The 24,587-nt window shown below is 50.1% G+C and overlaps 1 protein-coding gene across 2 annotated transcripts in view; it reads right to left on the bottom strand.

Moving 5' to 3' along the window:
• Positions 1 to 28: 28 nt before the first annotated feature.
• The window catches only part of FBXO10 (F-box protein 10), a 33,109-nt gene continuing 8,550 nt past the window's right edge, over positions 29 to 24,587 (bottom strand). For both annotated transcript variants that reach the window (XM_014531507.1, XM_005883929.2), the window contains exons 2-11: positions 16,587 to 17,177; positions 14,369 to 15,202; positions 13,226 to 13,375; positions 11,120 to 11,256; positions 9,839 to 9,909; positions 8,316 to 8,468; positions 6,939 to 7,208; positions 4,684 to 4,997; positions 3,357 to 3,538; positions 29 to 2,334 (exon numbers count right to left, since the gene is read on the bottom strand). In XM_014531507.1, the coding sequence (XP_014386993.1) occupies positions 2,160 to 2,334; positions 3,357 to 3,538; positions 4,684 to 4,997; positions 6,939 to 7,208; positions 8,316 to 8,468; positions 9,839 to 9,909; positions 11,120 to 11,256; positions 13,226 to 13,375; positions 14,369 to 15,202; positions 16,587 to 17,171 (2,871 nt within the window). In that variant the 5' untranslated portion in view covers positions 17,172 to 17,177 and the 3' untranslated portion in view covers positions 29 to 2,159. The remainder of the gene's footprint in view (positions 2,335 to 3,356; positions 3,539 to 4,683; positions 4,998 to 6,938; positions 7,209 to 8,315; positions 8,469 to 9,838; positions 9,910 to 11,119; positions 11,257 to 13,225; positions 13,376 to 14,368; positions 15,203 to 16,586; positions 17,178 to 24,587) is intronic.

The following is a 24,587-nucleotide window of genomic DNA, read 5'->3' as shown; positions in this document are numbered from 1 at the left end:
CTTATCTGCTCACTTTTTCTGTAAATTTAAAACTCTTCTTAAAAAAAGTATTTAAAAAGAGGGTTTAAAGAAGAATATTAAGTATTAACTTTCTCCTCTGGTGACATGTGGATATAGCAAAAACTAAGATGCTGAGTAACTGAAGTTGGGAGAATGTGTTCCTGGGTCTGCCCACACCCGGGACTGCTACTGTTGATCTTCACAAAGCCCAAGGGCGGGAGGCAGGGCTGTAACACCTGCCCCCCCTGCCCCCCCCCCCCCAAGCAATGCACCAGGAAACAGACCTTGAAACCTGGAAGGACAGGGTGGGCCTGGGATTCCATTCCATCCCCTTCAGAGGAAGCCTCGGGAAGGCGAGCGGTGCAGTCTGCATCCAGCATCCAGCTGCCTGGGAACTCCAGCATATATCCAACCAAGGAAAGTCCCCCAAAATTCCCTCTTTTAAAATATAGAACTTTATTTTAGTTGCTGAGATTTTCATAAGCGCTTGGTTCACAGAAAAGTCATTTCTTACAAAATAATAAAGGCAGCATTTTGTACAGCGACTCACATTGGGGCCACCAGAGAAGTGCAAAGGACAGAGGGGATGGAAGAGGCCAGCGCTCTTGTGCCTAAAGTCCTCAAGAAGCCCGTGCTCCTGGCTCCCTCCAGCCCCCTCCCATCCTACCTGGGACCTGGGAGAGCAGCACCGAGGGCCTGGCAGAAGTAGCCTGGGAAGCCATTGGTGAGGTGCACGACAGCGACCCCAACAGGCTGGTGAAGGCCTGGCATGAAAGGCCGAGTGGGAGGGGATTGTTCAGGTACAGAGGCTCCTGCATCCAACCCCGTTTCTCAAGCAGCCAGGGCAGGGTCTGAGCCCGCCTAGAACCTTGACACTCACAGTACGGCTCAGTGAAGCCCTTTGGGAACTGGCCTTCCTCTGCCCACTCAGGCTACAGACCCTACCCCAGACCTAGGCTGGGTACTGGGAACAAAGACAGTGAGATGGGGCCTATGCAGGTGAGTGGGACGGGGATGGACCTGGAGAACACCAGGCGGAAAGTGCTCCGTACAGAGGGGGCTGGAAAGGACGGTGGCTCAGCAGGAAGAGCACTGCCACCTGGAGGAGGGGGTGCTCTGTGGAGATGGCAGTGTCTGAGCCCATGTGAAGGTGGGACCTGGACAGAGGAAGAGAAGGGCGTGCCAGGAAGGGGAGAGCATGAGCCAAGGCACATAAGGGCCAGCAAAGGCAGGTGGTTGTCCGTGAGAACGCGGACACAGACGAGGGGCCCCAGGCACCTGCACCTCCACCAGGCTGGTGCCCAGGAGGGGGCGGCTGGTGTGGCTGTGCTTGTGCGATGGGAATCCTTGTGCAGCAGGCACCAAGCTAACGTCCTCCCGAGTTTGGGAGCTCCTGGCGGGTAGAGGGGAGTTGTGTGTCCCTGCACTGCCCAGCCTGGCACCTGAGCCACTGCAAGGAAGCCCCTCCTGTTCTCCACATGTCCCTTGTCATCCCTAGGTCAGCCTTTTAAGAGGGGCTCCCTGTCCTAAGCCCCTCCTCCATCACAGGCCCATGTTTAAGTATAAAACAATGTCCTTAAGGAAACCAAACTCAACTCCCCCAGCCCCTGTGGGCAGCTGGGAGGGGGTGTGGTGTCCTGGAGGGACAGAGAGGGAGTCAGGAAGGGGAAGTCCCGGGGCAGCTGTCTCCACCTCCCTAGAATTTCTCCCTCACTCAGGAGTGAACCTCTTCCCCGAGAGCCTGCTTGGTGTGTGTAAGATGCAGTTGGCTCCCTGTAACTCAAACAAAACCTGACCGCAGCTTGAGTACTGATTTTCCTCAACTCTTCATAATCTACAGGAGCTGGAGGGACTGGAAACCCAAGGTCTGTTCCTTTTTCCTTTGAGAAGCACTCAAGTGCCTTCCTACTGAGGGTGGTGGAGCTGAAGGGTTTTGGAGGTACCTTGTCCTTAGTCCCCAGGAGGCCTAGGAGCCTGCTTCCCAGGGGCGTGGTGAAAGGGATCCGGAGCCTTCTCAGACTCGAAGGCTCTGCCATCCCGAAGGCCTCACCTCTTAGCTCAGCTGGCACTGTCCGCCTGAGCCTGAGAATGGTGTGTGGTTGTTGCTCCCAGAGTCTCTGGACAGCACTCTAGTTGCCCCGCCCTGTGGCTCTCCATCCTCACAGGATAGTGCAGAAGATGCTGCGGTTGCTGTGGTACCCACCTTCCACACGGGCCGTGATCCTGGTCGCCATGGCGGTCACCTTCTGCCCACCGTGGGCTGCAGAAGGGCCTCGGAGAGAGTTTTCAAGGTGAGGGCGTGCTGGTGGGTTCATGAGCCGCCATGTATCAGACCTGGAGATGCAAAATGATACTGAATGCCTGAAATCTCACCTTTCACTCAAGCTCACTGGATGCGGGTGTTTACATCTAGATGTAGTTTTTGTCTCCCAAGCTGGTGACGCTAAAGGGCAGAAGTCCTGCATTCTAGTTCCACGTGTGCCTTCAATTCTGCATGTGATCTCGGACAAGTTCCCTTTAGCAGCCCCAATCTCCCCTCTTTATAAGGATCTGGATAAGATCAGTGGCTTTCCTTTTTTCTCTTTCATTTTCCCTTCTCCCCACCCCAGCTGTACAACCGTGAAAACTGACAGAATCTTTATTTACAATCACCACAAACTAGAAACTACAGCTGATGAATGGATAACCAGTATGTGTTATACCCATACAATAGATCACAACTGAGCAAGAAAAAGAAGGAACGACAGATGCGACACCATTGGCAAATCTCAGGACATTCGGCTGAGGAGACTCAAAAGACTACATTCTGTATGATATCTATATATCTATATCTATATCTATATCTGTTTTAAATCTTCATCCAAAGATATGTTTTTATTGATTTTTAGAGAGGAAGGGGGAGAGAGAGGAAAAAAAACACATTGATGTGTAAAAGAAACATCCATCGGTTACTGCTATACACGCCCCAACCGGGGATCGAACCTGCAACCTGGGTATATGCCCTGACTGAGAACCAAACCCGCAACCTTTTTTTTTTTTGGTGTACAGGATGATGCTCCAACCAACTGAGCCACCTGGTCAGGACTAACTAGATTTTACTAAGGCTCAGAGATATTGAGAACTTGCCCGAGGTCACATAGCCAGTAACTGGCATAACTGAGATTTGAAATTACATACCCCTTGCTCTGACAGCTTGTTTCCTCCCAGGCAGTCAAGTGCAGCTCCTCAGCCCAGGCCTTGATCTGGCCAGAGCCGAAAGCTGGCAGGACTGCAGGGCGCAAGGGCAGCCAGAATCACTGGGCCTGGCTTCTCTAGTGTCCTCACCGAGGTTCTAGAAAATTGGTTTGGGCCCTTACTTTTTCTTGAAGACCAAGAACTTGTTGTTTTGCATGATGCATTCTCGATTGTTTGAGATCTGCTGAAAGATGGTCTTGTTGGTCTTTCCCTGGAAGAAAATGTTCTCCTGCACCAGAGCCTTGGTGCGGCCCCGCACTGCGATGCCGTAGGCCCGAAATGAATGGATCCGGTTCTTTATTACCTGGAAGAGGCAGACAGCTTGTCACACTGGTAGGGAGCTAGTGTTTCACCAGTTATAAAACGGAGGTAAGAGCATGCTGGGTTGGTGAGCAGTGAGCCATGGGAGCTCAGGGAAGGGATATCGAAGCAAATGGGGTGGGGGGAGAGGGAAGCAGGGAAGGCTTCCTGGAAGAGGTGATGGGTAAGCTATAGGAGTTTATCAGGTGCAGAGCAAGGTAGGGATGTTCCAGGAAGAAGAAAAAATGTGCAAAGGCCTGGCAGAGAGGGGAGGTGGTGCCAGAGGCCAAGGCCCATGGAAACCCAACTGAGGCAACAGCTTCCACAGCTCAGACTCAAAGCCAAGGACTTCTTTACTGCTTGCCTAAGTCACTAATCATGAAGCCACACAGCTGAAGAGGCCTTGGGATCATGATTCACACGGGCAGGGACGGGCTCAACTTTGAAAGCCTAGCACCCAGCACAGTGCTTTGCATAAAAAGTAAGCTCAGAGCTCACTGTCCCATTGGGAAACAGAAGAGCAAAGGAACACTTAAAAGCACCGTGTGAAGTGCTCTGTGAGGTAGGGGTGGGCATAAGCACCTTTGAGTCCAGAAAAGGGGTGCCTCAATAGCCTGGGGGCTCAGGGAGGGCTTCCTGAAAAAAGCCATAGCCAAGCTGTAGGACTGAGAGAGAAAAAGAGGGGGAAGTGTCCTGGGTCCACAGGGAATAGTGTGTGCAAAGGCCCCGAGGCAAGACTTCTTTCCTCATTAAGCACCTACCACATACCGGGTCCCGTGTGAGATTATTCTGTGAGCAGAAATCTAAAACAGCCCTGACCTTGGCCTGGAGACCCAGAAGATACCCCAGGGGGCACCCCCACCCTAGCTTCCTGCTGGTAACTCTGATTCACCCTTCAGGGTCCAGTTATATGTCCCCTCTTGTGAGAAGTCCCATCTTTGTCTTCCAGGCTGAGAAGGCAAGAGAGCTCTCCCAGGGTTGTGCCCTGTGTTGGCCCCACATGGGACACACACACACACACACACACACACACACACACACACACACACACACACACACACACACACACACACACACACACACACACACACACACACACACACACACACACACACACACACACACACACACACACACACACACACTCACCTTAGTGTCAGACCTGGGCAGCAGCTGCAGCCCGCTGCCCCGATTGCCAATGATGTCATTTTCAATGACGACGGTGCTGTCACCCTTGGTGATGATGCCGTGGCCTCTGTTGTCATAGATCCCATTGCCCCGGAGCTCTACCTTGCACTGGGCCTCGACCTTGACCCCACTCTGGCGGTTGCAGGAGATGCTGTTGTTAGCCACACGGGTGAGCTGGCTGCTCTGGGCTACAGTGATGCCTCTGTCCCCATTAGCGTGGATCACATTGGTGATGACGTGCAGCGCCTCACTGCTCTGGATGTAGAGTCCTGAGGCTGCAGGTGGAGGGGGGGTGGGGAGCAGAGAAAGCACAGGGTGGTTCCAGGATCAGCCCTGACAGCACCAGTCGGAAAAGCCTTCCTGGAGCTGTGCCCCCCCAGGAGAGAGGCAGGGAAGAGAGAGCAACATTCAGAACCAGCCCTTGGGAGCTGCAGCTTCCAAGCGGGCTGACACCCAGAGCAGAAGGAAACCTGGGAACATCAAGAAAATGCTGTTCCTCCTGAAATGAGTCCTCATTAAAGGTGCCAGGGAAACAGGATGCAAGATTCCGCAGGCTCAGCTGGACTTCTGGCCCAGGCTCCCATCCTATACTGAACGCCACCTACGTCACAGTTCTATCGCCACGTGCACCTCTTGTGATGGAGCCCTCACCACCTGTTCCAACTCCAGACAGACCTACCTGCTGGAAAGTTGTTGTTTTGTTTTCTTTCCCATACTGAGCTGAAGTCTGCCTCCCTACTGTTTGGAGAAATTTGTTTATATGGGAAATTCTATAATTTTTGAATAAAAAAATATTGACTAAACTAAGTAATATGTGTCTAAAATGTGTTAGAAATTTTGGAAAGAAAAAGCTGTTTGGGATATTTGTAGAAAAAAGCACAAAATGAGCGGGTTCAGAGCTGCCAACGTGGTCGGAAAGAGACAGCACGGCAGATGGACCCGGTGAGGAGGACGACTCCCAGGGACATCCAGCCACCACCAGAGCAAGCGGTCCGGGGCAGTGCGGGAGGAGTGTGGGGAGGCTGACGATGGGGTCACATGGGAGCAATCTGTGCTGCGAGTTCAGATCTCTTGGTGGTACCTGCCTGTTGCTTCTCCTGCTTGGTTGAGAACAGCAAATATAAATGAAGAATCTGTGAATACATGCAGCTTTTCCTGTCCTGCACAGGTGGCCACAGGTTTCCCTGACTCTGCCACCCAGAGGAATGAGCGTACCAGGCCTGGTACCTCTTTTTTTTTTTTTTTTAATTCTTTATTGTTTAAAGTATTACATATGTCCCCTTTTTCCCCCACTGACCTCTCCCCGACTGTTCCCACCCCCTAGCACATGCCCTGACTCCCCTACTGTGTCCATGGGTTATGCTTACATGCAGGCATACAAGGCCTTTAGTTGCTCTCTTACCACACCCCCCGCCCCCCTCCTGCCTTCCTTCTGAGGTTGGATGGTCTGTTCGATTCTTCTATGTGGTAGCCTCTTTTTAAGCCTTCCTCCATTAGCCGCTCAACAGTGATTCTGATAATCAGCCCAGTTAGGAGTCCTGGAGTTAGATAACTCCACAATAAGTTTTGTTTTTGTTTTAAATTCAATAAACATGAAATACCTACTATCATCGTTTTTTGTTAAATGAAAGATAACAGATTTAAAACACACTTATTTTTCTATACAGCTAAGAAAAATCATTGCCAATTAAACCATGATATGCCATCAATTGCAAGACACATCTCATCAAAGATGTTAAAATGTGAAAAATGTGTCTGAGAATTGGTTAGCAATGTGCCTGCCAGGTGTGGGTTTGGCACTGCAGGGGAGAGGACACCAACATGGATGGGATTCCGTCTTTGCCTCAAGTTCACAACCTATCAGAGTTGATGAAACTGCTCCAGACACAAGTCCCCCTAACACGTGCCACTGGGGTGGGGAGGGCACGGTGCAGAGGAGGAAGGATGCTGGTGCGTCGCCAGTGGCTCTGAGGTTCGTGTGGTCTGGGCTGTGTGAACAGGAGGCAGGGAATTTCAAGCAAGAGAAGCAGCATGAGCAAAGTGGGGGGCTGGGGGACAAGAAAGGATGGATTCAAGTCTGCAGACTAGGGTATCGGGTGAGTGGACAAAAGAAGTGGCCAGTGAGGCCGGAGGGCTGGAAGGGGAGCCCGTGAAGGGCCATTAAGGCGTGAGACCTCGACGGCTCTGGAGCAGGGGCGGAGGGCGAGGGGACTCACCTCCGTTGTGATTAATACTGTTGGACTCCACAAGTGCTATGGTGACGGGCTGGCGCAGCGGGTCATCGTCCTTCTCCAGCTCGGGCTCCCAGAGGATGGCATCCCCATCCTCGCTGAAGTTCTCCTGGGCCCCATGGCCTCCCGGGAGCTCCCTGGAGCCCTCCTTCTGGCTAAACACCGCCACTCCGTACAGGCCATTGTAGCTGACGTGGTTGCTGGTGACGTGGGGCAGGCTGGACGACATCATCCACACACCACAGCCCTTATTAGCTGGGAGAGTGAGAGCAGCTGGTCACCGACACAGCAAAGGGTGACAGCCTCCAGCGTCTCCCCCGAGGGGAAGCAAAAAAGGCACTGGCCGGGGCCAGAGTCCCTGACTTGCTAAAGGCCTGGGACAAGTCACTGTATGGCTCTGGCTGCAGGCTCCTTCATACGAGAGGGCAAGTAACAGTCAGGATGATCTTTCAACTAGGATCATTCTGTCGGGTGTAAAAGTGTTCTGAGAAACGTCAAGGCCACACTCCAGATCAGAAGCCCATAGTGACAGGGCCAAAGGGGTCACAGAGTTCATCTAGCCCCACCCCTCCCTGAAGAGACAGAGGCGGCTTCAGTTTGAACCCCAGCCCTACCACTTCCGAGCTATATGACTTTGAGTCGTTAAGGGAACCTCTCCATGCCTCAGTTTCCTCGCCTTTAAAATGGGGTTAACCCAGCCCTACCACTTCCGAGCTATATGACTTTGAGTCATTAAGGGAATCTCTCCATGCCTCAGTTTCCTCGCCTTTAAATGGGGTTAACTATCTATCTCAGAAGGCAGACATGAGGATTAAATGCAATAATGCATAGAAAGGGACTTGCAGCGTTGGGTCTGAATAAGTTAGCTGCTATCATGCTCAGCATCATCAAAACAGTTCAGATCATGCTCAGCATCATCAAACACACAGTTCAGAAAGACGAAGGCTTTAACCCAAAGTCAGAGTAAGTGAGAACAGCTTGCTTTCTATGATTATCCTGTTTCTCCCCTATTACTTTCAGTTCTCTGGGTCACAAGAAATGATGCTCATGTATCCAAGCTTAAGTGGCCCTGTCCTTACACAACACCTGACTCCCGCCTTCTGCTGTTTTAAATGGAGACAAAGCTCTCTGCTTTGCTGACCCCACGGGATCGCTCTGATTACATGGCGATTTGCCGGAGGCTCCTGAATGCTGAGAGGGGCTGTGTAGCTGTGGCCCGAGATCAGTGCTATTATTCAGACCAGGTCTCTGAAGCCCAAGGAAAGGCTACAACTTTCTCAGACCCACAAAGGAGGGTCCTGGGCTTCCAGCCTCCCAGGCAGGACTGGACCCCAGACCCCTCCCCCGGAAGGTGCTCCTCACCATAGATGGTGTTTCCTTCTATCAGCCCTTTGCCTTCATCTCCCACGACCACGCCATCTGAATAGCCAAAGCAGATGAGGTTGCTCCTGAGGACGGGGACCCCTCCACGGCGGATGTCCACACCTCCCCACTGATTCTCACGGATGACGTTTTCTAGGGAGAAGCAAGAAAGAGGGTCAAGACCAAGGGCCACCTGCAACGCTAGCAGCGAGGACTTGGGCAGCTGAGAGGAAGGACGATCTGGACCAGGAAGCTCGGGGCTTACCCAGTTAGCACCCCAAACCTTCTTTGGCATTTCAGGGACTTGTTTGCTATCTGCTTTCCCCAAGGAAGCTCTGTGTCTGTCTGTGCTCTCCTATAGTCCCGGTTCCTACTGTATCCAGTGGCCTTGGGAACTGATGACTAAGAATAATGGGCACTGGAGTCCCTGAGCCAGGCCAGGCAAGGGATGTCTGCCCTGGGGCGGTGGGGGGGGGCTGTTTCCAGAAGGGCTGAGGCAGAACCCAGCCATTCCCCCAACAGCCTGAGGAGGCGCTAGCTTGTCCTCAGCCTCAGCTCTGGCTGACCTCTCCCGCCCCTTCACCTGCCCAGGAGTGGGCTGGAGAGTCCCAGCCAGATGGTGGTCCTGGACCATCTGCGCCAGCACTGAGGCAGGGCAGACGCTCAGCCTGCTGGGACTAGAGGGCAATGGCTCATGAGACCCTGTGTGACTGGCCCCTTCCTGCCTCTGTGACCCCATCTCAAACCCTCACACCTTGTCCACCACACTCGTCACACACGTGACCTCCCTGCGCCTCGGGCACGCCAGGTCTGTTCCCACAGGTGGCCCTGCATGGAACCCAGTCCTTTTCCCAGGGTCCTTCTCATCATCCAGGTTCTGGCTTACAAACCACCTTCTCAGAAAGGGCTGCCCTGACCACACAATCTAAATACCACAAAGTCCCTCTAGCTCCTTATTCTAACTATCTGTAGAGCACGAATCATCCTCAAATAGGCCTTCTCCTGCTTGCATATGTATGCTTTTATTTATTTACTTGCTTCCCCCTCCTAAAATGTCAGTTCCTGGAACAGGGATGGGGTCTGTGTTGTTCACTGCTGTGTCCCCGACTCCTGGTCCCGGAGAGCAGGGCTCCTGGGTACAGAGAGTGTATACTAGTATGTGTATAAGGGGAGGTCTGGGCAGGCTTCCCCGAGGAAGCAACACCCAGGCTGAGACCTGCAGGGTGAGCAGGAGTTGGCCAGGCAGAGGGGAAGGGAAATGGGGATGGGTTTCCAGAGCAGGCAGGAGCCCGTACAAAAGCCAAGAGGAGGAGTTCAGACGTTCTGGGTGGCATCAATGTTCCTGACAGCATGATGCCAGCCACCCAGTGAGATCCTGTGAGCACTGGGCCAGCATCCCCGAGTTAGCCACTACTAGGAGGCCAGTCTGTCCAGGTGAAGGACTGGGGGCGGGATGCGGGGGGTGGGTGCGGGTGAGGCAGAGCCCACTACCTGACTGGCCAGGCTCCAGCATCCCCACCTACCTGTGATGAGGCCTTTGCCATTCTCATTCACAGCTATGCCGGCTGCACGGCCCTTGAAAATGTGGTTCCCACTAAAATGTAAGGAGAATAAGACAGGTGAGACCAGACCAATGTCATGCGTCGAAGACGATGCCGACTCAAGGTGACTGCCTTCTTTTGTGGGCTTCCCCAGATGGCTCAAGTCCACAGCAGCATACAGCGCTTCCTGGAGTCCTAGAAGCCCGGCATTTAGCAATCTTCGGTTATCACCGACTAAAAACTAAGCCTATAGCTATGCCATAGAAGCACAGGCTTCGTGGCCTCTCTTGACTGGCATCCACATACAAACAACATTTTATTTATTTATTTATTTATTAAAATATATTTTTATTGATTTCAGAAAGGAAGGGAAAGGGAGAGAGAAATATAAACATCAATGATGAGAGAGAATCATTGACTGGCTGCCTCATGCACACCCCCTACTGGGAAATGAGCCCGCAACCTGGGCATGTGCTCTGACTGGGAATCGAACCGTGACCTCCTGGTTCATGGGCCAATGCTCAACCACTGAGCCACACCGGCCGGGGCCCAATGCCACCTTTTTAATAAGGCCTTCCCACACATCCCCTCTCTGGGAGCTGTGCATTCATATACTTGTTGCTATGGCACAAACAGCAGAATGGCTCACGCCCTCTCCTGATACTTTGATGGATTTATCCCAGTCTGTCCTGTACAATAGCTGGGAGGGCAGATCCATGGTCCCGGTAGTGCCACCGCCCCTTCCACCTACAGCTCACACCCTGACTGATCTCGGCGTGCTTTCATGCTGAGGTCAGATGGAGCCTCCAATCTTAGCACAGCATCCTTGTGGCCACTATCAACTGACCGGAGTTAAAATCTCTTCTGGGCACATATGTCCCCCAGACGGGAGTAAGCTCCGGGTCTGGCCCTTGCTACCTCTGTTATCATTGTTAGAAGTGCTCAGTAATACTTGCTGAATAGAATGGCTACATGGTTAACTGGAAGGGAACACAGAAACACAAAAGTGGTTGTGCTATTGTGGGATTGTGGGTGCAGTCTATTCTGTGCTTGCGTCTGCACAGTTGCTTTAGCAAACAAAAATATTTTCAAATGGGGGAAAGCTGGGAGAAGGGAAACAGATGAGAACCATGGTGAGCAGGACGGTCTGGGGACAGCAGCATTTTCAAATGGGGGAAAGCTGGGAGAAGGGAAACAGAGATGAGAAAGGAAAGGAAGAAGGGACCATGGTGAGCAGGATGGTCTGGGGACAGCAGTGCATACCTCACCACTGGGTTTCCATGGTACAGGATATAAATGCCAGCCTCCTTATTGGAAAAGATTTGATTGTTCCGGATGATGCCTTTCCCATTGCCAAGGACGACGATGCCTGAGCGAAGGCCGTGGTGGATCTGGTTACACTGCAAGTGACATGAGATGCCACAAAGGACAGATCAGATAGGCCAGCCAAAAGCAGAATGCTCACACTGCCCCACAGCAGGCCGGGACGACATGAGATGCCACAAAGGACAGATCAGATAGGCCAGCAAGAAGCAGAGTGCTCACAGCAGGCCGGGACAAATACAGTGGAGAAAGCACTGTCCCTGGAAAAGCCCTAGCACACGGCCAAGTGCACAAGCCCCGCTGCCCTGCATAGGTGCACACACGGAACCAATCCGGGAGACCCTGAAGACAGGAGCCTTCACGGCCTCGCCTGTGAGACGCCGTGGTGCTGGCCCTACCGATGGGGGCTCTTGCTTGTCACCGGCAGGCACGCTACTGGAACTTTCTGAGCTCCCACACACAATCATCTGGCCACGCCACACTTCCCAGGGTCAGGGGAGCCTACCTTCAGGAACGGGCAGCACCCAGTACACAAGAATGTTGGCTAACCCAAGGGGGCCACATCCGGGGAAGGGTGAGAGCCATGTGGCTTCTAGTCCACAGTTCTTGTTCAGGGGAACGCTGGAGCAAGGTACGGCTCTGGGGAGCTTAGCTATCCCATGGGGCATGAGTCATAGGTGTGTGAGCTACAAGGAACCTTGGAGACATCATTCTAATTCCTCGTACAAAAGGGCAACAGGCCCAAGGTCATATGTTAGTGGCAGAGCCAGATTTGAAATCTCGTTTTTTCTGTTTCCCAGTCAGTTAGTTGCTTTTGCCCAGTGACAAAATTTTTAGATTATAATAAATTATAACAACATTTTTTCACTCTAATTGTTAATTTACAGCCCCAAATACAATCCCATACTTACACCAGGAAGTTAGCTATTTCTCTTTCACAGAACGTTCTAGTTTGCCTAAAGTGTCCCATGTTGCAAACTCTCCTATTCTTACTTACTTTTCAGACTTTTTCCTGACAGGTTGGGCCAACTCACCAGGGCAACCACGGCCTAACAAAAGTCCCCCAGGGTTGAAAGCTCTGTGAGAGGGGTGTATGCAATGACATTTCCATCCACGCCCTTTCACAAAGCCAGGACTGACATGCAACACCCCCTTCCCACTTCCACCTGCTCACTGGCCCGCCCCCTCTGTCCCCGGAAATACTTTCTAAGCCATGGTCATGCGTCAAACACCAGCTGCATGGCAAAAACAGTGAGAGGAAGAGTTTGAAAGAAGACACGCTAGGCATGTCTCTTTAAACACAGTTAGGATTTTCCTTTCTGCATTTCAAGGGCAACTTAGATATAACGGGTTGAGACCATCGACCCTGAAAAGACTGCCTAGGTTCAAACCCCAGCTCTGTCACTGGCTGTGTGGTTTGGGGAAAGATCCTCAGCCTCTTTGTGTCGCAATGTCTCATCTATAAAATGGGGATAATAATTCTACCCCACAGGGTTGTGTAAGGATGAAACCATAATTAAGTATATATATACAACGTTCTTAGAATGACCTGGCATATAATGAGCACTAACAGAAGGGTGGGTATTATTTTTCCAGGTCCGTAAAAAGTCCATCACATTCCCCAGTTTCTCTGAAGCCTGTCTCTCAAGTCGCTGGTCTCATGGGCTAGGATTTTAAGTGGCTTTCACACTGGTGCAAAACCACACTCACAATATCCAGGAAGCAAATAACCTTCAGAACGAAATATCCTTTTTATAGCAAAGAATGGACTAACTTGGTGTTTTATTTCTGACCCACGTGATTTTTAGGGCAGACATCGTCATCTTTAATTCGTCACAAACCAAGGAGAGCCTATCAGGGCCCTGTGAGTGTTCCCTGTGACTGGACCTCTTCTTACTGACGGGGAGACTGCAGGGAAAAGGACAGGGAACCCTTGTACACAGAAAGCACTATTTTTAAGATGGCAACACTGATGTAAAAATCCCCAGAAATGGTTTCTGAGAAGCAAGAGCCACCCTGAGAAGGCGTGACGACAGAGAGGTGTACCAGAACAAGCGGGTTGGACTTCTTCCGGATGTCCACGCCAGCCTCCGCGTTGTGGTAAATGTTGTTGCCGGCGATCAAGCCTCCACCCTCCAAGCGAAGAAAGATGCCTGATGCTTTGCAGCGGTGAATGTCGTTCCTGAGCATGACGATCTAAGCAGGGAAGAGAAAGCCATTTGTTTTCCTGTCACAAAGGATTAAAAAAAAAAATCACTCAGGGACACCGAGTCTCTTCCTTAGAGTCTGGTCTGTGCTGTGCCGCCTGCAGGCGAGAGGAGCGGCTCGAGGTCACACGGCCGGCCGCTCTCCAACTGTGTGTGCCCGGGGCAGAGCCATCTCCGTGCCCTTCCTGGCTGCCCCTGCACCAACCTCACACGGGTTCTTTAATGAAACCTGATCGGAGCGTGTCCCTGGGCTCCATAGTCACACCTATTGAGCAGAATAACTGGGTGATGGGATGACAAGACCCTTAGAGAAGATGGGATTCAGTGGTCCTCACACTCAACATGCATTGGGGTCACACAAAGATTCCCCCAGAGGTCCAAGGGCACAGCTACGAATGGAATCAAGTTCCAGATCTACCACTTCCTACCGGCCTTCGCAAACATCCCCCTGCCTGAGAAAGCTGAGAGTAAGGTTCTTTTCTGGATCAGGCCTTGCTCCTGGGCACAGGGACCAGCTCAGTAAGCCCTGCATGCCTGCCCACAGCCCCCTGCTTGAATTAATGCCACTTAGCATATAATTATGCTCAGGATACACCATGGATATATATATATATTTTTTTAGTCAAAAACTCTGACTATCCATTTTTCAGGTTCCTGTCCAGAGACTCACTAGCTGCGTAATTGATTCAATGGCAGCACAATTCCTGCAAAAAGTCCTGAGGCCACAGTTTAACAGGGCTACAACTAAGGCTCTATAATGGTGTAAAATGATAAAAATAGTTACTGCCTTCCCCAAATCAGATGATGGCGATAAGGCAAGTGTGTTATCAGTTCAAGAAAAAGATGATTAAAAATATATATGCAAAATAGCCCCATCAAAGCCTTCCTCTGCATATAGCCACAAGAGACTTCTCATCAATCAGTCATGTCCTGGTGACTCGGGAGGCCGCATGGCATTGTGGAGTAAGCCCTATGACAGCACCTTGCTATTGTGTATACACCGCACTGCGTAAGTCAGGTTCCGGAAGATGTTTCCTTCCATCTTGGCTCGGCCATAGGAGCAAACGAAGACGCCTCCCTTGCCGTCCCGGAAGAGGCACTTGCGGATAAGGCAGCCCTGCACAGAGCTGGCCAAGGCCATGGCCTCCTTGTCCTTCTGCAGCTCCTGCTGCAGTGAGTTCAGCACAAGGCAGCTGGGCAGCTGAATGGAAGCTCCTGGCAGAGGTGGGCCCAGGAAGGAGCCCCCCAGGACAGGGCGTGGGCCCTGCACTTGGTAGGATAGTCTGTACGTGAGCTGCTCCTCATCCTCATCCTCACCGCTGGGACTCAGACCTCCATCGCTGCTGTCTGGGGTCTGGGCCAGCCTTTCCCCATCACTGCCCACCTCTGCCTCCTGTGAGCTAGCCTTGGAGCCTGGCTTTGGGGAGCTAGAGACTGGGCTGGTAGGGCTCTGGCTGCCCTCAATGACAATGTCACAGGTCCTTGGGCTCCAGGCCTGGTCCCTGCTCTCCAGGTCCAGGGACATTAAAAAGTCAGAGTCCTCTGTGGGGAGCACACTGGGAGAGGACTTAATGAGCCCCAGTAGATACTTGTAGGCCCAGTTCTTGTCTGCAGACGGGTGGCCCTCAACTGTCACCGAGTTGTTTTCGCTGCCCACAAATTCACAGTTTTCCAGGACACACAGGGGCACATTGTGCAGGAAGACATGGGTGTTTTTGAAGGTGCAAAACTTCACTTGGCAGGTGCCTGGGCCATGGACCTGGATGTGCCCATTTTCAAAGTTGCAGTTGTCAAACTGGACATGACCTGATGTTGTCTGGGGAATGAAAAAGAGAAAGTGAAGACGACAAGGATAAGATCTGTGTAGCTGGTCAGTACTCTAGCTGCTCATTAAGGAGGGTGGAGCATGGAGAGCCATTTGCCCTGCTGATCATGCCCCCTTCCCCACGAGGGCATGTGCCAGCTGATGCCAAGAGGGACCTGGGAGCTGCTCTGCATCAGAGGGAAGACAGATAATTTAGAGTTGCCTGCCCTTCCCTCCATCCAATCCCAAAAGGTCAGGGAACAGAATGGAAACGGATAATAGCAGAAAAGCTCACCTAGATTATGAACATAGACCAGCCGTGGGCAAACTACGGCCCGCGGGCCGGATCCGGCCCGTTTGAAATGAATAAAACTAAAAAAAAAAAAAAAAAGACCGTACCCTTTTATGTAATGATGTTTACTTTGAATTTATATTAGTTCACACAAACACTCCATCCATGCTTTTGTTCCGGCCCTCCGGTCCAGTTTAAGAACCCATTGTGGCCCTCGAGTCAAAAAGTTTGCCCACCCCTGACATAGACTCTGGATTCTATCTCTGTCCCTTAATAAATCTGAGATCTGGGTATGTCACTTAATCTTGTTGAGCCTCTGTTTGCTCTTCTATAAACCAGATAATACAACCCATCTTAATAATGGCTAAAAAACATGCCCAGCCCACAGTGAGTGCATCACAAATGATTGTTGGTATGATGATCATTACAAATCTGAGAGACAATTTAGCGGTCATTGGTGGTAAAGTGGCAATATAATTTTTATTGACTAGGGACATAATCCAGGGATTGCAATTAGTTCCTAGGCAATGGAAAAACTACAGACTCTCTGCCAGGAGCTATTAGCACCTCCCTACATGCTTTGCTATGAACACAACTTCTGCTCAGTGTTCCTTGGGAGGAAGGTTTTGGGACTGGTATTTCCTGACCCTCTCTCCAGTCGCTCTTGGTAAAAAACCTGGTCTTCCTTGACCCTCCACAGGGTGGGGCTGATGCACTGGAGGTCGCTGGCCTCCCCGCTCTGGCTCCCTCTGGGCATGCTGCTACAAAGTGTTCTCTGCTTTCTGTCACCATGTGGCACGCTCCAGAACCTGGATTTCCTACCTAGTTGCTGCACCTTGGCTTCAGTTGACCCAGTTTGGAAGGGAAGAAATACACAGCCACTTCAGACTCAAGTCCAAGGCTCACTTTTAATACAGCTTTGCCAAGAACAAAGCAGAATGTTAATCTCTATTGATCCTGTGCCTACTTCTCAACTGGAGCAGAACTCAGAGGAGTGTGTTAGAGCAATAACAATTTAACTCTCAATTCCAACAAAAAAGGGGTTACAAGAGACCAAACTCAGGGTCAGGGTTGAAGAGGCCATCATCTGATGTGGGTACCCACCTTGAACATGAAGGGCGAGAACCAGGCTGGCATGAAGACGAGGTTGCACAGGCGTGTGGTTGAGCAGTGCTGATCGATGCTGGCGAGCAGGGCCACCTCCCCCAGCTTCCCGTGGCCGACAATCTCCACGGGCACCTTCAGGATGATTTCACCTTGCTCTTCGTACACACCTGGGAACAGCACAATGCGGTCATACAGGCTGGCCATGGCCAAGGCACTGCCCAGGCTGTCAAACTCACGGCCCGGCCCGACACTCAGGGTACGGCGTTCCCGCCTCCGGCGAAAGAGAGAAAAGCAGACGGAGGACTCCAAGTCCAGGGCATTCTTGGTCCACGTCTTGGAGGCAAGGTAATGCTGCTTGAAGGCCTCCCTCCAGGACTCGGGCTCCACGTCAGGCTGGTTGGGCCAGTTGGGGTGGCGGCACTCGGTGCAGCCCAGACACAGCTGCCGCCAGCGGGTGCTGTCGAGACTGAGGACCAGTTCGTACCAGGCCCTGCACACCAGGCTGCAGCGGCCCAGGTCGGGGAGGTGCAGGTAGGCTAAGATCATGCGCCACAGCTCCAGGGGGAGCCCGCCAGTCTCCATGGTCACCTGGGGAGACAAACACAGAACAAAAGAGGCTTTTGCTGACCCTGCTTGAAGTCCCCTTCCTTTTCTTTCTTTCTTTTTTTTTTTTTTTTTAATAATCCTCACCTGAGGAGTGAGGATATTTTTCCATTGATTCCTCAGAGAGAGTGGAAGGGAGGTCTCCCTTCTTAAAATACCCCCTGCCTTCTCCTGACCCTAGGGGTGAGCAAGGGAGCAAGGCCCAGCCAATCATAGGACTCCATCCCCTCAATTGGAATACTTCTCTGGGATTTTTCTACCTGAAGACTTCTCTTTGGTCAGACAGGGGTATGGGTATGACCCCAGGACTGCTGGCAGCCACATGCCCCACAGTGCAGAGGAAATGTCCCAAGGAGATCCCGGGAAAGGATCTGGGGTGTTTATCTAAGGCGTCCCTTGAGATAAACTTTAACTGTGCAGGTGTGGGACATTCAAGTAGTTGCTAGCAAAGAGGCTGCTCTTACGCAAGCAGGACCAGAGTGGCAGGCTTTAGTACCAAAAAGAGACCAGAAGCTTTAATTTAAATTTTAAGTGTACGCAAAAGAATTCAATTAACTGCCGGAGGAATTACACCACATGAAACATATGCAGTTGCAAATCACACAGCTTTTTTATTACTCACACAAATTTCTGAGCTTTGAGTACAAACTTAGCTAGGGATCCCTGTGGTCCTTGTGGTCCCAGAGCCAAGCAGAAATCAGAGATGAAAGATACAAATTGAAAAAGGGAAAGAAAAGAAGTGAGCACACGTGTACGTGTCCTGGAGGCACGGATTCCAGACTCCTGCAGGTGCCCTGGAATCTTCGGTTCTCCCGTCAGTCCTGTGAGGACCTCAGTGGCCTTCCAGTGCGCTCTGTGCTCGGGCTGGTTTGATCTGGGTTTCTGAGACGGGTGACTAAGAGTTTGGACTAATACGGAGGAACCTGCCTTTGGCTGTGCCGGCTCGAGCTCGGGATCCCTGCACTCCCAGGCAGGGCCTCTATTTCTTCACACCGATAGGAAGGAGAACTGAGGCAGTGAGCGTCCATGTGACTGTCTCTCCTCATAATCACCACTGCTCCCCAGGTGAGGCAGCCTCAGGAAAGGCTGCGGCCGGATCAGAGGCTGTGGGTCTCGGTCCTGGCTCTGCCACTGGTAATATGTTGATGGAACCCTTGCGCCCTAAACATCTACTGGGCTGGCTGCACAGCCATCTGCCCCCTCACTTTTTCCTGGAAAATATTCTTCCTTCCTCCAGCAATTTATACCCATGGATACAGAGGTAGGGCTCCCGCAGCTGTGTGTGTACGACTATGCTGCCCCAGTCCCTTGGCTGCAACGGATTGGACCCTGGATGGCTCCAATTTGTCCACCGAGACCTTCTCCAAAGGAACATGAGTTGTGATTCTAGAACAGGGGTGGGCAAACTTTTTGACTCGAGGGCCACAATGGGTTCTTAAACTGGACCGGAGGGCCGGAACAAAAGCATGGATGGAGTGTTTGTGTGAACTAATATAAATTCAAAGTAAACATCATTACATAAAAGGGTACGGTCTTTTTTTTTTTTAGTTTTATTCATTTCAAACAGGCCGGATCCGGCCCATGGGCCATAGTTTGCCCACGGCTGGTCTAGAACCAGGTTGACTTCCTGAGTGGAGGGGAATGGATCACTTCTTTCCTAAGCTATAAACTCAGGAATGGTGAACATTTTCTTGATGGGAGGGAGGGGGGAGATGGTGCACAAGAAGCTGGTCTAAAATGAGAGAAGAACGAATCAGAGACAGAAAAAAGCAGAGAGGTTGGAAACAAAGGGCATTCCAGTCATGGCTCCAAGCTATTCTCAAAGCTCAGCTTTATCCTTGCCTTTTGAATTCCATCAGCTATCTTAGTACTCTTATAATAAATGTTCCTTTTTGCTTAAGCTGGCTTCATTGAATTTTTGTTGTTTATCTCTACTTAAAGCCCTCTCATTGATGAGTGTCAGTTTCTCCACCTGAAAACAAGGGATTGTGTTAGTGCAACTTCCAAGTTTGAAACCCTATAAAGTCTCTAGACAACTAGGAACTGAAACTTAGAAACAGGGCAGACTCCACAACCGACTTTAATGTTTTTATTAGCCTCTCCAGGGCCTCCTCTCAACTTTATGAAAATGATGATCATACTTGCCAGCTATTTAAGCCCCAGGAAGGCTAGAAGCACAAATGCATGATTATGCCTGGAAGGAATTCTGAGCTTCCTCAGGACAGATGTGGCTTTCATGCTAAAGATTGGTATTGGAGCCTACGTATGTGGGCTTCTCTTTAATGATCACCCGGTGAAACTTCACAAAGTCTCAGGGGCACTGGAGAAAGCCGGTCTCTGGGTTGGTAAGCATTACAGATACGGAGAAAATAGGCTCCTGGCAGCTGTCTCTCCCCCAGGTGAGCCATTTATTCAAGGTGGTTTCTGTGACAGTGACGGCTCCTGTTCCTCACCTACTTCTCTAGCTATGTCTGCTCAGGTTTTTTAAAAAGAAAAATGTTCTTCTACTCCTTCTCTAACCGTTCTGTAGCTAAGTGAGCACATTCATTCTCTTGGCTTTAACTCCCACCGAATTTGTGACTACAGAATCTGAAATCTCCAGTCCCGACTGTCTCCATACGTGAACACCCCATGGCCTGTTGGGCAATTCTACTCGGATGTCCCACAGATACTAACACCTCAGCAGCGTATCCCAAACTGAACCTCCATTTCCACTTCCACTTCAGGCCTTGACAGAAAAACTGGAACTGGATTCACTCTTCTGCCATAAACAAGTATAAAGCTGAACAAAATATGCTTTCAGGCTTTGAACAGCCAGCTGCACAGGACTGTGATCTTTGAGAGAAGGGAAACATGGGGGGTGAGCGCCTGACCGCCCCACCTGGAGTCCTGAGGCACCTGCTTACTGGGAGGAGGGCGATGGAGCCCAGGCAGCGTGGCTGTCTCACTGAGCAGCAGATCTGAGTTCTGCGCTGCCAAGGTGGCTGGAATCTCTGAGGCAGGGCGCCAGGATGGAGCGAGCAGCATAGAGTGGTGGGCAGTTTCCTGGCTGAAAGCTGGACTGCACTTGCACAGGGCAGGACTTCATCAGGCCTTGTAGGGATTGCCTGCTACGGGGTAAACAGTGATACCAGAGATCACACAGAACTGGGAGACAATGGCATTCCAGCCCAGAATATGGCCGCTCATGATGAGACTCAGAGGATATGCCATGAAGAATAAATTCAAATTGGAAGAATAAAAGCAAGTCTGATGGGACCCACCAGTATCTTAATTGCCTGCTAGAATAAAACTTAATACTCTTAAAAAAAAAAAAAAGACAGCATATTCTAGACTCCCTCAACAAGTCAGCCACAAGACAGGGTGGTGTTGGCATAAGAAAAATAGAGTTCGGACCCCCTCTGAGCTGAGGAGGGTTTCCTTTTATTCAAACGTCACATCCCCGCTTGTTCCATTTGGCTTTATTTACTGCAGCTTTACACTAATCCACGGGGATCCAGGCGGCTACAGGGATTTCTATAACCAAGTAACACTTTTTTTTTTTTTATGGAACGCTTCACAAATTTGCGTGTCATCCTTGCGCAGGGGCCATGCTAATCTTCTCTGTATCGTTCCAATGTTAGTATATGTGCTGCCGAAGCGAGCACCCAAGTAACACTTTTTAAAAAATGTGTTCAAGCTTTGTCCTTCCTTTTTGCCATTGGGGCCTCTGAGCTATGGAATTAACAGTAACGAATGTCCCCCAGGGCCTGTGCACCTGGCATGTGAGCCCTGCAAAGGGCTGGAGAAACAACAGTGCCTTGTGTGAGACGGGAGGAAGCAGGTCCTGAGGTAGGCCTGACGCTGTTCCTTTATGCACAGGTTCCCGATAGTGTGAGAACTCAGGGTTTCCGTGTGGCACCCCTAGCAGCCCAGTGGAGGTATCCACGTGCTTCCAGGTCACCCAGTGTCCCCAGCCTCAGTAGGCGAGGCAGAGGCCACCCTCTGGGGAGGTGAGTCCCACAAGACTTGGCTCTCAACAAGCGGCTCTACTGCGTCCCAGCCCTGTGACTTCAGGCAAAGCCTTTAACCCCTCTGAGCCAATTTTCTCATCTGTAAACAGGCTAATGACGGCTGTCCTGCTACACCTCATGAGGATTTTGAGAATTTCCAAAGAAAAAAAAAATCATTTATTCAACGAATATTTGTTGACTGTCAACTGTTATGCGAGGCACTGTTCCAAGTACTGACAAGCAGTAAACAGGACAGAGTTCCTACCTTCAGAGACAGACAATAACTTTTAAAAATAACATAGCTATAAAGAGAAATAAAGCAGGCTGAGTGTGCGTCTGTGTGCATGCACACGTGTGCTATTTTAGAGATGGCTGTTAAGGAACGTCTCTAAGGAAGTGACATTTAAACAGAGACCTGAATGACACTTAAAGCCTTGGGATGGGTTGAGATCACTAGAGAGAGTGGAGAGAGAGGAGTCTGCCGACCAAGTCCTCGCCAGCCTGCCATGTAAAAGGCGTGAACTGGAAAGGACTTGCTAAGAAGAAACTGGGAGTGAATACCCTCAGTACAGAAGTCTAGTCAACATAAACAAGGGCTTCGGAAGTAAAGCTTGGCTCTGTTTTGTCTCCAGACTCCACTGCTTCCGAGAAGGTGGGTTCTGTGGCCCATTTAGTTTGCTGTGCATCACGATGGGTAGGCAAGTCAGGAATAAAATCTCTAGTGACATCTATCTAGCTCACCAATGCTTTCGTTTGAGTGGATTTGTGGGTTAGTGAAGGGGACACGAGGAAGTACCATGTCACACCATAGGGACTGTCCATGTGAAAAGTGAGACAGCATACACAGCTGCAGAGTGGCCAGGTGACACTGTGCCTGGACACCTAACATGAGGAAACACTACGATGAGTCAGACACATCCTCTGCCCTTGAGGAGCTTATCATTTTATATGTAACTAGTGGCCTGGTACACGGATTCATGCACATTGAAAGGAAATTAATTAGAAGAAATATTTTAATATCGCTATTCACCCTTTCTCTATAATAGAAATGTCAGGGATGAAAGAAAATTAGTAAAATGTATATGATAATAATATATAAATTGATTAATAAACAACAACAACATGATATTAATAATCATCGCCAATGCTGGCATCACGGGAAACTGTCTTCAAATTAATTTAAATGGGAGGCCAGTGTCAGATGGGACAAATCAATTCTTGGAATCAGAACAACCATGATTGACAATGACAGATTGAAACACACGCATGCGATTGGTGCCAGCGAGAGCTTTACATGTATCGCACATGTGTGAGTCAGCGTTTATTTTTAAATTGCCAGTGCGCGTCATATATACTGGCCGGTTGGTTGGTCAGACGGTCGGACAGACGTACAGTCGGTCACTTAACCTTTTATATATATAGATTCGCTTTCTTTATTATCTGTCTCCCCTAAGTATAATGTAAGCTCCTAATGGCAGAAACTTTGTATCATGCTTTGTATTATGCCTAGATCGATGCCTGGCCCGCAGCAGGTGCTCGATAAACATTTACTGCATGAATAAATAATCCCCATCATCATTATCTTGGGCATTAGTAGAGCTGAGACTATTCAAACCATTAGCTATAGAATCCCTACTGTTACACAGATCTCCATGGAAAAAAAAAAAAGAAGAAAACAAAACCCAAGTATGTAGTCAACACTTGCTATGTACAAGGCCATGTAAGCACTGTTAGGGAGTCAGGAAACAGATAAAGACTCCACCCTCAAGTCTGGTAGGAGACAAAGATATCTTTATCAAAAAAAAGCTCCCCTAAATAAAAATAAATTAAAAACAAACAAACAAAAAAATCCCAACCCATATTATAAGGCAGGGGTCCTCAAACTTTTTAAACAGGGGGCCAGTTCACTGTCCCTCAGACCGTTGGAGGGCCGAACTATGGAAAAAAAAAAAAGAAGAAAATAAAACCCAGGTATGTAGTCAACACTTGCTATGTACAAGGCCATGTAAGCACTGTTAGGGAGTCAGGAAACAGATAAAGACTCCACCCTCAAGTCTGGTAGGAGACAAAGATATCTTTATAAAAAAAAGCTGCCCTAAATAAAAATAAATAAAAAACAAACAAACAAAAAAATCCCAACCCATAGTATAAGGGGAAAAGTCTTAGTGCCATAAAAGAGGGAAAGCCCTTGTAACAAATTCCTATGCACACTGCACATATCTTATTTTGAAGTAAAAAAACAAAACGGGAACAAATACAATATTTGTATTTGCATGTGGCCCGCGGGCCGTAGTTTGAGGACCCCTGGTATAAGGGGAAAAGTCTTTGTGCCATAAAAGAGGAAAAGCCCTTGTTTATTTTTATTTATTTATTTATTTATTTATTTATTTTTTAAATATGTTTTATTGATGGTTAGAAATGCCGACTCTTGGGCACCCGCTGGATCAGCACTGGCATTTCAGCAAGATGCCCGGGAACTCCTGTGCTGTACGTTAGAGAAGCACTGATTCGAAACAGTACTGTCTTCATGTTACAGATGAAGAAACTAAGCCTGAGGGAACTTATGTGACAAATGACTTACCCCAAGCCACTCCGCTAGAGAGCAGCAGAGCCCCCTCTTGAAGTCAGGCCTAACCCTAAAGACCGGGTTTTTAACCACTGGGGGTTTAGCCAAGCTTCTTGAAGAGCTGGCACCTGAGTCAGACTCTGAGGGATGGCTGAGAATGGGGCCAGAGGCGGGAGGACAGGGGAAGGCAGACCGAGGAATGAGTGCCAGCAAAAGCCCCGAGGTAGGAAACATCCAGCCGGGGTTAGGACAGAGTAAGAGACTCCGTCTGGCTGCAGCTCCCAACGTCTGACAGGGTCAGGGAGAGAGGCCAGCTGGATCAGTTCACAGAGCTTCATTAATTTGGGGGGCAGTGGGGAGCTGCACCAAAGCCCTACCCCATGCTGAAATGACTCAGACAAAGGGACCCAACAGGCTTCTAGTCTGGGCTCTGCCTCTCTCTCAGGGGCAATCTTGAGGGCGGGAGCCTTAATTCTGTTTTCATATCCCATGTTTGTATAACGACAAAAATGCACTTACTTCCTACCTAGGGAGGCCATGTCAGTCTCAAAGTGGCGGGAATTTTGCTTTTAATAAAAAAGTAAGCAAGGGATAAAAAGTATCCAGGGCAGCTCAGAACTCTACTTAGTCCGGACAAAGGGATAAAAAGCTATTTTCTGCCCTAACCGGTTTGGCTCAGTGGATAGAGCGTCAGCCTGCGGACTGAAAGGTCCCAGGTTCGATTCCGGTCAAGGGCATGTACCTTGGTTGCGGGCACATCCCCAGTAGGGGGTGTGCAGGAGGCAGCTGATCGATGTTTCTAACTCTCTATCCCTCTCCCTTCCTCTCTGTAAAAAA

Source organism: Myotis brandtii, unplaced genomic scaffold (assembly GCF_000412655.1).
Source record: "Myotis brandtii unplaced genomic scaffold, ASM41265v1 scaffold806, whole genome shotgun sequence".
Classification (NCBI taxonomy): Eukaryota; Metazoa; Chordata; class Mammalia; order Chiroptera; family Vespertilionidae; genus Myotis; species Myotis brandtii.
This window is presented reverse-complemented; position numbering and strand designations above follow the sequence as displayed.